At 36.8% G+C, this 12349-nt stretch overlaps 1 protein-coding gene across 1 annotated transcript in view; it reads left to right on the top strand.

Annotated features, from left to right (window-relative positions):
- The first annotated feature begins 8120 nt into the window (after positions 1–8120).
- The window catches only part of LOC113071294 (C-type lectin domain family 17, member A-like), a 6691-nt gene continuing 2462 nt past the window's right edge, over positions 8121–12349 (top strand). The window contains exons 1-2 of the mRNA XM_026244665.1: positions 8121–8328; positions 12241–12349. The exon at positions 12241–12349 is cut by the window's right edge and continues 35 nt beyond it. Of these exons, the coding sequence (XP_026100450.1) occupies positions 8310–8328; positions 12241–12349 (128 nt within the window). The 5' untranslated portion in view covers positions 8121–8309. The remainder of the gene's footprint in view (positions 8329–12240) is intronic.

The raw sequence follows: 12349 nt of genomic DNA, 5'->3' as shown, positions 1-12349 counted from the left end.
AAACTATCATACATCTGATGTCACTCTGTCCCTCTGTCACTGTGGGTAATGTGTGTGTGTGTGTGTGTGTGTGTATGTGTGTGTGTGTGTGTGTTAAGTGAATTAGGTGTGAAACTATCAGGGAGCATTTAGTCTCCAGTGCCAACATTTTACAGAACTGCCACTTTTCTGGAGTCTCAGAATTACAATGTGTCAGGTTCTGAGAGATCTAAGATTCCAAAAAATGATTTAATTAGAATACCATGAAGTATTGTGAAATACTATATATTAAGACTTTATATATAGGCTTTATGAACAGATTAGAGTGACTCGTGAAGAACCAGCACCACCTCCTCTTGTCCGATGGTTTGAGGAATATATTTTCCTGAATCCGGAATTAAGATTTAGGAGCTCATTTTTATTCCACCTCCTTTCCTGAAAGTCTGTCTTGCAGAATTGACTCTTCACAATCTTAATAAAAAATTAATCTTCACATTAATTCCTAATTATTTTGCAATTCTTTTTGTCAGTTCTTCTTGACCTGTTTTTTTCTTCTTCTTTTCTGACCTCATGACCCAGTCAGCATTTTTGTACAATGGTCAAGTCTTAACTTATCCATTTCTGTATTGCATTTGTGTTTGATATTTCTCATGGGTATTTCATAATTTTCGACTTTGAGTTAAAACTCTTTTTTAGCGCATTTCATCTGTAAAAGAAAACATGCCTAATAATTCTGCACATGAATATAAGGAGTTTTTCTCTTCCAGCTTTCCTGGACTATTGTATAGCACTCATAAATGATTAAATAAAAAATAATGGTAGTTATTAAGATTGATATGGTTTGGAATTGGTAAAATGTGCTTGGAAAAAAATCACAATAAAACAATGTTTTAATGTTTAAATTTGGAATATTAACTGACATGAATGAATGCTATATAAATATTGTTCATGTTAACATAATGTTTATAAATGAAATCTTATTGTAAAGTGTTACTAAAATATATATATATATATATATATATATATATATATATATATATATATATATATATATATATATATATATATATATATATATATTGTTCTGTGAATGTGATTTTAAAGTCTAGATGATTCGGATTAACCCTTTAACTGCCATATCCTTTAAAACCTCACTGCCAGAGGGATATTGTGAATGCATGTGCCCGCTGGGCACAGTTTACCTGATGCCACTGGGGTGGCGATGGCATTGGTGGCTTGAGCCCGCCATCGCTGCTTGCAGCTATATTTATTATTATTATTCTTCTTCTCCAAAATGAATCGCATTTTTGAGGGCCTAAACATGCTCGAAAAGTCATGAAACTTTGCACACACCTCAGAACTGGCGAAAATTTACGTCTGATATTGAGTTCAGAAGTGGGTGTGGCAAAATGGCTCAACAGCGCCACCTATACACGTTCAACGGTGTGCGCCTCGAGCTACGTTTCATGTACATGTATGAAAATCGGTATACACATGTAACTCTCCAATACCTACAAAAAAGTCTCTTGGAGCAAAATCCGAAACCCAACAGGAAGTCGGTTATTACTAATATTATGAGCAAATTTTGTGTCATTTTTGTCATTTCCATGCGTTGTATTTTAACGAACTCCTCCTAGAGATTCATTCAGATCAACACCAAATTTGGTATGCCTAATCTGAAGGCCTTTGCGATGTTAAATTGCGAAGCTTTTGAGTTTTCGTTAATGGGCGTGTCCGTGGCAGCCTGGCGAATTTCGATGATTCGCCATGAAAAATGAAGTTGCTATAACTCAGACATACAATGACCAATCTGCCCCAAACTTCACATGTTTGATGAGACTCCTGACCTGAACAGATTGACATGCCCATATTCAGTTATAGTCATAGCGCCACCTACTGGCAACAGGAAGTGTCATATTTTACGCTGTGACGAACTACTCCTAGAAATTTTTTGACATCAATGTCTTTTTTGTGGTCAGTCTAATCTAAAGGCCTGTGCGATGTTCAGTTGTGAAGATCTTGAGTTTTCGTTAAAAGGCGTGTCCACGGCACCATGGCGAAGTTCGATGTCTCGCCATGTGAATAAAAGATGTTATAACTCTGGCATAAAATGTCCGATCTTCCCCAAACTTCACATGTGTGATAAGAGTCCTGACCTGAACAGATCTGCAGGCCAATATTCCACCGGGTGTAGCAGAATGGCTCGATAGCGCCACCTATACACTTTCAACGGAGTGTGCCTCGAGCTATGTTTCACGTACATGTACAAAAATTGGTACACACATGTAACTCACCAATATCTACAAAAAAGTCTCTTGGTACGAAATCCGAATCCCAACAGGAAGTCGGTTATTTTGAATTTTCCCTGCAAAATTGGTGTTGTTTTTGCCATTTTCAGGGGTTGTACTTTAACGAACTCCTCCCAGAGATTTATTCAGATCAACACCAAACTTGGTCAGTGTAATCTAAAGCAATTTGCGATGTTAAATTGCGAAGGACTTGAGGTTTCGTTAAAGGGCGTGTCCATGGCGGCCTGACAAATTTCGATGTTTCGCCATGAAAAAGGAAGTTGCTGTAGCTCAGACATACAATGTCCAATCTGCCCCAAACTTCACATGTTGGATAAGACTCTTGACCTGAACAGATCTACATGCCCATATTCAGTTATAGTCATAGCGCCACCTATTGGCAACAGGAAGTGACATATTTTACACTGTGACAGACTATTTCTAGAAATTTTATGACATCAATGTCTTTTTTGTGGTCAGTCTAATCTAAAGACCTGTGTGATGTTTAGTTGTGAAGATCTTGAGTTTTTGTTAAAAGGCGTGTCCATGGCGCCGTGACGAAGTTCGATGTCTCGTCATGGGAATAAAAGATGTTATAACTCAGGCATAAAGTGTCCGATCTTGCCCAAACTTCAAATGTGTGATAAGGGTCATGGCCTGAACAGATCTGAAGGCCAATATTCCATTGGGTGTGGCAAAATGGCTCGATAGCGCCACCTATAAACTTTCAACGGAGTGCATATGCACATTCAATGGAGTGCGCCTCGAGCTATTTTTCACGTACATGTACAAAAATCGGTACACACATGTAACACACCAATACCTACAAAAAAGTCCCATGTTACGAAATCCGAATCCCATCAGGAAGTCGGTTATTTAGAATTTTCTCTGCAAAATTGGCATTGTTTTTGCCATTTTCAGGGGTTGTACTTTAACAAACTACTCCTAGAGATATATTCAGATCAACACCAAACTTGGTCAGTTAAATCTAAAGGCGTTAGCGATGTTAAATTGCGAAGATTTTGAGGTTTCGTTAAAGGGCGTGTCCATGGCGGCCTGACAAAATTCGATGTTTCGCCATGAAAAAGGAAGTTGCTGTTACTCAGACTTACAATGTCCAATCTGCCCCAAACTTCACATGTTAGATAAGACTTCTGCCCTTAACAGATCTACATGCCCATATTCAGTTATAGTCATAGCGCCACCTGCTGGAAACAGGAAGTGACATGTTACACTGCGACAAACTACTCCTAGAAATCTTTTGAGATCAATGTATTTTTTGTGGTCAGTCTAATCTAAAGGCCTGTGCAATGTTAACTTGTGGAGATCTTGAGTTTTTGTTAAAGGGTGAATCCAAGGCGCCATGACGAAGTTCGATGTCTCGCCACAGCAAGAGAAGTTGTTGTAACTCAGGCATAATTTGTTCGATCTTCCCCAAACTTCACATGTTCGATAAGAGTCCTGCCCTGAACACATCTGAAGGCCAATAGTCCATTATAATGAGAGCACCACCTGCTGGCAACACAAAGATTGGCACAAATATGGAGTAAACTTTGATATATTCCACTTATATTTATGAGTTTAAATGCATGTTTCTCACCGTTCACCTATTTACTAAAGCCACTCGCTGCTGGTGAGCCCGTGTGCGAGGGCCCGTTCATCGCTGCTTGCAGCTTTAATTTTTATTATTTTTGTTCTTATTATTAAGTTAAGAAAAACGTTTGTTAAATATAAAGCAAAAATGAACTGGAACTTACATTAGAAAGCTTTAAATTATAATCATTCTGGTTTATTAATTTAAATCATAATCATTCTGGCCCGAAGCCCGGTCCGAGGGATGTAAAAAAGACGGGGTGAAATGCAGTGCTCTAGACTAGCCTATAAGTTTAACTTTTAAAAATGTTGTCATCCTAACAACAAACAGCTTTACTCATTCTCTTGTACACAGAGTCTTATACAGTCTATCAGCTATGACTATTTTAGTCTTTCAAAGGACAAAATGGGTGAAAAACCAGTAATAAAAATTAAACATAAAATGCAGGCTAGAAGCGAGGCCCTTTAGAGGCACACACACTTGGCACAGCTCTTGCGACAGTATACTGAGTGAGAGCGGCATGGTTTATCGGACACAGCAACAGTAACTAAGGAGGGTGGGGTCAATCATAGCAATTTAGGAAGTTACTCAGAACATTTGATCAGATTCACTCCTATAATTGGGTAAATTTGGTTGTCACTGTTCTCCTAATTGTGAATGGATTATACAGTGAGTGCATAATAGACGATAGTCAGTGAATATGCTGATCTTTTTTTTTTTTTGCACATTTTACGAATTTCAAGCCACAAATATACGCACAGGAGCGTTTGAAAGTAGTCATTTTCAGCAGGTACCTAGATTAAATCGATACTACTTTGAATCACTACTTACTACACACATTTTCAAAAACCCTTTGGATTTACATAAATCACACAAATGATCCATTTTAGATTCAAAATGACAATTTTCACTTAAAGATGATGAGTTTGCATCCCTGAATATACGGTTGTTTATGTCCCTTTGTTGTATTTGCATACAGTACATTTATTGTATCTAAAATTATTGTATCAAAAGTGAGCACCTGACAGTAGAATTTGTAGAGAATATTTCAATTATTTTATATATCATCAAGAAAATGTTTTAGGAGTTGCAATCTTGTATTTTGTTTTCTTCTCTCTCTCTCATAAAAACAGTTACACCTTCTCAAAATATTTATTGCAGGAGTATAAATCCTATTCTACAAATTACAAATTAAAAACTTCACAGACTGTTATACCAGATTTATGCAGGGGGATACAATTCAATTTTATCCGGAATAATCTGTAATATTATATTTCATTTTTATTTTTATTTATTGTAATCTTTATTTTTTCCACATTTTTACAGACTTTCTTAAAATGTAACTGGTATTTGTGGATTCGATCATGGACAGGCAAAACCCATCATCACTATGGCCATACCCTTCTAAAAAAAAATAATAATAATTATGAAGTTTGTAAAGAAATATCCATAAAAGTGACCTATATCCCTTTAATTTAGCCTAGAATATTGAATATGAAGTAGTAGCACTCATTAAAAAATATTTTGCCACTGTACATATCTTGCCAAAACCATATTTCTACAGTGCAAAGTAATTTCAGGGTGATGTTGTGTCGACTGATTAATAATGACACGATCATGTCATTATTCTGTGTCAAATAAAATGGGTCAATAACCACATGCTGTGTTTATCACTGGACAGAGAGCAAGAATGCATGTGTGGTCTCACATATCAGTTCTCATTCTAACAGTCGTGGTCAGAATCATTGGCACCCTTAGCAAATATGATCAAAGAAGCCTGTAAAACATAAATCTGTATTGTTTACATTTTTACATTTTATTTAAAAATAATAATAATAAATAAATAATAATAATCACAAAAATCAAACTTTTCAATAAAAAAATTATAATAATTAAACAGATATGTGATCAGCTAGAGAAAAAAAGCAGGAAAATATGACCACTCCCTGCGCAACGCCCCCTGCCACTTATATATATAGGGGTGTAACGGTACGCAAAAATCACGATTCGGTACGTACCTCGGTTTTAAAGTCACGGTTCGGTTCATTTTCGGTACAGTAAGGGAAAGAAATGCTTACATTAAACTGCAGGTTGTTTATTAGGCTACTATAAACTTTTTTTCAACAATTGTTTTACACTTTTTTTAAATACTTTTTAATAAAATATATATAAAATAAAAACTGTAAATAAAATACTTCCCGTCTCAAACCAACATGATATATTAAAATAGAATGAAAAATATTAATAAATAACTATGATTACAGTGCATTATAAATCCCAGCTTGTAGGTGTGCTCATATTTAAAAAATATATATAACCTTTCCAAAGTGTAAAGTGCAGCATCAACAGTTTCAGTTTTTAGACCTGCTCAGATTTCATTATTGCATTGGACCGATCGGAATCAAGAGCAAAGGTCTGTTTAAATGCCGACCGATCGTGATGTTCACACTCGCGTGATGCCTTTTGAAAACCTTCGGCCGGTGACACACTGGCATATTGCACCTGTCAAACAGTCTATTTTGCCGTCAATACTGTTGATGGTGTCCTTTATCAGTAGGCTTTATATTTATGCTCAACATGAAGTATAGATATTGTTGTCATGAAGACAAGATCCTGGTCTGCATATGGTTTCTTTATTTTGTGATTTGTAGAATAGGATTTGTGCACCTCAGAATTTGAAATGGTGTTACTCTTGTGTTGTGTTTATGAAAAGGAACGAGTAAATAAAACATTTGCAACTCCTAAAAAAACTTTTGTGACTTCAGTTTACTGATATGCATGTGCTACTATTTTTACAGCTGCAGATTCCACTGTCCCAGGTGATCAGTTTTGCTATAATAATACCTTCACAGAACATGGTAGTAGTCAGCTATCTGTGCAAAAGCAGAGAGGTCAGTGTGATGTACTGTCCAGCTGTCCAGACCAACATCTGATGTTATGATGTCTATGGGATCCCATGAAAACCTGCGATAAAAATAGTACAGTTCAAAATCAATCATACATAACCAATATAACATGGCTGCCCATTCCTGTTCCTGGAGATCTTCCTTTCCTGCAGAATTCAGATCTAACCCTGATCTGGCTGTAATTGTCAACTGCTCCTGAGGAGCTGAAAATTTGCAGATAGGTACAACTCCAGGAACCGAACCCTTGTATTATGAATTATCACATCGGGTATTAAGTATCAATCCAAGTTTAATTTTAAGATTAGCCAAGTAGAAAATATTTGTGGTATAATACTGGGATTCTGTGAGGAGTCCAGTGACCTTGTCATGTTTTCTTTTTCATATAAATTTCATACGATATTAATGATGCAAAATACAGTATAAACCCCCCATAAATTTACAAACCTGATATGGATAAATACAAGAGTGGAAAACCGTGTTTGTTACATAGGAAAGTCTTCCATTGATGCGCTATGAAGTGAATTTGTTGAAAAGTTCCTCCCTTAAGTAAAAAAAAAAATCGACAACTATTTTTGACAACTATTTTCAGTGGGTTATTTTTTTTTTTAGGTAAACATGGTAAAAAGATGCCCGAACTAATTAATAATTTAATAGTAGTAGACTAGTAGTAAAGTAGTTTGAGTGCAAACAAACAGTGAGAATACAAAGGCAGAAAACGCAGCTAAACAGGACACACAAGTGAGACATGAAGTCAAACTTTTGCATCATCTGCCAGAGTTCTGCCTCCCAAATAAATGGTGATATTTTGGTACATGTAATTCAGAGAACAGGTAATAATTGTTAATTTACATATATTACCAACACTGTAACAATAGAAAGCTGGTTAACAATCTGTGAACTTACTTTTTAAGGCAATGATCACAATATAAGGGTAATATTTGGCAGACTTGTATGTTTATCTTTAGTTGTCATCTTCTGAAGTCATCATGAGTCTTAGCATCTGCTGAAGTCATCGTGAGTCTTAGCATCTGCTGAAGGCTGGATCCAAACTGGAACTGGCGTGATGTCTAGTAACTTTGAGATGGGCATCCCAAGATAGAAACAGGAAACCAAAAGGAGAAAGATTAGCATTGCTGCTGTTCGTATTATTTCGTACAAAAGATGATTTATTTCATCACATATAACTGTAGTGCACGGTTATGAGATGTGTTATGTGTGAATTATGTTAAAATGTAATTGATCACTGTGATCTAAGCTGAATTTTCTGAATAGTGGTCTTGTGTGTGAATATAGTATTTCTATTTTAAATAAACCCAAAACCTTTAAATGGTATTGTACACTAAAAGTTTATGTGGCAAAGTGGTGGATGGTTCAGTAAGGTCTGCAGCGGCCAGCTGGACAGATATTTGGGAGACGAACACTGAGTAAAGTGCAAAATGATAAACACCTGTGTCTGATTGCAGTAACTGGCGTGGAGAGATCGGATAAAAAGCCACCGGAGAACGGCAAGGTGGAAAAACAGACTGGACTGAGAGCTTGTGCATGCTTCTCCCAATAGCAGGTGGATGAACCACGCCTGCTCACTACAGCTTAATAGTTTAGTTAAAAAGAAAAGAAAAAAAAAAATTTCAGCAATGATGCATTGAATCGATTAAAAGTGAGTGTCACTTTTTGTTTGTTTCAGATAAATGCTGTTCTTTTGAATTTTTTTTCTGAAAAACAAAAAAGCTTTGGTGAGCATGAGATGTCTTTTCAAAAACATATCTTACTGAATTTTGAACAATAGTGTATATTTGTGGTTATTAACTGTATGATTCAGTGTTCTTTGTAGATGTAGCAGGACTCTGGGGTGTAGCAGGCCATTAGCATTGAAGAATCTAGGAACATAAGCAATTTGTCACAGAGACAACCATATTTATATGCCAGTTTTATTACAAGGAACCAAGCTAAGAAAAAAAAAAGAAAACTATTTCGTAACGTAACAGAATTTGTTTCTAGGTTTTCTTATTTAATATAGCTTACTTATGGATGTCAAAGCCTTCTTAAAAAAAGAAGCTTTCCCAGTTCTTCTGCCTTCAGAAATTGCTAAATCTTGGAGCTTCCCCTGTTGCTGAGGTTTTTTTTTCTCTCCTGAAAGGCTGAAATCAATAGTTTTTGTCAATATTTGTTTACCATGAGAGATTAAAACACATGATTCAGTTTATTGTCGCGCTGAAATAAGTGATGTCACCGATTAACAGTTAACTTACAGTTTAGATGTTTAACTTTAGGTTAAATAAATGAGCCTATTTCCAGTCACCCATTTAAAATAAATAAATAAAACACAGCAAACCTTTCACAGACCTGTCAAATGCTCTCATCTACACATAAAGATGTAAAAAAATCCCAAACTTTAATAAAGAGCTCCGTCTATGGAGTTAGCCTAATGTTCCCTCTTCTGAAAAGGGTAAGATGCTAACGGACCGATTCGAAGACATTAACCATTTCTATTAAGTAAATTCAACAAAAGCAAGTCAAAAAAAAAAAAAAAAAAAGCAAGAGAAGTGTCATGAACAGTTGTATGTAATATCTGTGTGATTTTAGGGACTAAACTTACCGAGAGCTTTGAAAACAGCAGCAAAAGTCAGTGAATCCCTGCTTGTCAGTTGTTGTGTTGGCGCTCCGTTTCTATGGCAACTCCCTCCGCTCCAGTGTTTGAATGAAACTCGAATGTTGAATATATTCACTCTCTTCCAGGTCCTCCAGTACATAGCTGTCAACCCTCCCGTTTTTCCGGGTTTCTCACGTATTTTAGGTCTTTTCCTTTTCCCGCTGTCTTCCCGTTTTAGTATTTTCCCGTAAAATATCCCGTAATTTTACACTGTGTTAAAGGCCGTGTTGCAAGGTAAATTTTTTAATGAATATGTGCAAATTGCTTGTTGGTAATAAACATTTAAACTGTTATCCATTGTATTTTATGTTGTTGGGTATCACAAAATGGAATATAATACGAAAAAGTAGGTACTATCTTACAGCGGTCTCCTTTCCCCCACAATGCATTGCATCACGTCACGTTGGGGAGAGAATTTACCAAAGCCGCCTTGAGAGCATTGAGAGTGACTAGAGAGACGAGAGTATTCAGATAGCGCAGAACGCAGATTATAGATAAATAGATAAATACATATATATAGATAGATAGATAGACTAGATACAGTATATAGATAGATAGACAAACAGAAAGATAGAGAGATAGCGACCCAAACGCACTAACTTCCCTACAGTACAAGCTTTCTAACGCAGTTTCCATGGGACAGCACCGCCCACACAAGCACCTGTCAAACACAGCGACAGACACACGGCTACGTTTGCAACAACATTTTCACTAGAGGACGAGATAAACGCTTAGAAACGTCCATATAACTAGCATGATGCCTTTTATTTCTAGATGACAAAGACAAAATTTACCAGTTCTATGACACTATGACAAAGGTTACCGGTACTTCTCTGAACTAATGTCATGATCACTGCCACTAGATATAAAGAAAACATTGATTTTACACTCGGTGCTATTCAATGACACACACACACACATATATATATATATATATATATATGTATGTGTGTGTGTGTCGTTATTGCACACTGCTGCTTGTACTAGCTCCAGTGCTCATTGCTGCGATGCTAAATGATAGCAACTCACCAGGACACTTCACCAACTCTCCACTCATTCTCCTCGGACCATGCATAAGCTTTGACGGACATCAGTTCTTGGCAATTCCTCATTTTCCCTCTCACGGCTGGCTCGATCGAAATTACACAGCTGCGGGCCATCATACATGTTTGCTCTCGCCACCTCTTCCTCATCCCAGTCAGTCGCTATAGTTCTGATGCTGCGCTCGTTCCAGGCAGGTTTTTTTTTTTTGAGCTCGTAATCACTACTAACGACTTTGTACCGTTCCAGGCAAGTTACGCCAAACTTTCTGAGCGCAAGGAATTGTAACTAGATTATTTATTTTATTGCAATGTTGCATTGACCTAAAATCGTTTTTTCAACGTGTACTACTTGCATAAACACTGCATCCGCAGGCAGTATTATTCGTAGGGGCTGTCATCGTTGTTTCGCGTGCTGTGTGACCTCGGAACTCGGAGTGCATCGATCTAGTATGAGACACGAGTTCACGGGTGGGAAGTCACGGATTTGATTGCCGTTCCAGTGCACTTTCATCATACTAGACTGAGGCTACCTTTCCTCGACTTCTCCCCAACATGACGTCATCACAGAGTTGCGTAAAAAAAAACGTTAATACCAAAAACTTAAAAAATAGGTCTTTAAGACCATTTTTGAGACATTTTAAAAATGATATACATATCTTGAGTGATTTATGTACCCATTAATCGAAAGTGGTGTTTAACCTGCAACATGGCCTTTAACTCAGAACACGCATCTATCTGTGTCTGTGAAGTGGCTTGCACTTGGGTTGCGTGACCTCCAGTACAGCAGGTGGCAGTAGCTTAGGCTACCATCGAAGAAGAAGACAGTTGCAGCGGCACCAGCGGGCGGGAGGAAGAGGGAAAAAGTAGCGGGAAGTGAACTTCGAAAGAGTAGATGAGTGTGATCTGCGATGATGGATTAGGACGCCGAATGCCAAAATCACTGAATTAATCACCAACCAAAATTATGCCGATATTTGAGTAAATGGGAGTCCACCTTCCACTACCTGACAAGCAGCCATGTAGGTCCAAATTATGCCTACTGCAAAATTTGTCGTTGTCAGGAAAAACGACGTTTCTCAGCACGAAATTATTATTAATATTAAATTATTATTAATATTACCTTGTTCATAAATAAATCACTTTTAACATATCAATTGGTCTGTCATTCTTTAATATATATTGTGTAGTTCTAAACTCTTTAGACTGTTAATGATTAGTGCTTTTTTTTTTTTTAAGTTTGTGGATAAGAATCGTGTAAAAAAAAAAAAAAATCCCTTATTTTGGGGATGGATTCCGGGAAATGTCCCTTATTTTCAATGTTCAATGTTGACAGCTATGCTCCAGTATGATCTGACATGCAGTCTTTGCATGCTCCATTTTTTGATGGTGGTTAATGCTTTATTTTTGTCCTGAAAGTGACTCATCGTTTTGCTAGAAAAGACACTTATTTGTCAACCAGGGTCATGTGGATTAATTTAAAGCTTCCTAAATATGGATTTTTGACCTTTAGAAAAGGTTTATTTTGAGACCTGTTCACGTTTTCCTCCAAAACCAAAAATATATCATCGGCTGAAAAAAGTCAAATACAGTGAAACTCGGATGAGTAAATAATCAGGAAAAAATTTTTGAGTGAACTGTTCCTCTGCATTTACTCACAAAACACAAAAACCACACTAATAAACGCCTGACAAGCGTTAGTCTAAAGTTCACATGTTTCAGAAGATGTGAGTCGTATGATATGAGGAAGTGAAGAGACTAACATTATATCTATCCTCTTCAGGAAGTGGTGGTGTGATGATCTCCAGAGCAGCTGGTGTGTGTTTGGGGCTGATGTGTGTTCTTCTGATGACTGCAGTCATAGTGTTGTGTGTCACCTTCACTCAAGAGAG

Source organism: Carassius auratus, unplaced genomic scaffold, assembly GCF_003368295.1.
Source record: "Carassius auratus strain Wakin unplaced genomic scaffold, ASM336829v1 scaf_tig00006772, whole genome shotgun sequence".
NCBI lineage: Eukaryota > Metazoa > Chordata > Actinopteri > Cypriniformes > Cyprinidae > Carassius > Carassius auratus.
The sequence above is the reverse complement of the archived record's forward strand: the minus strand, read 5'-3'. Positions and strand labels throughout refer to the sequence as shown.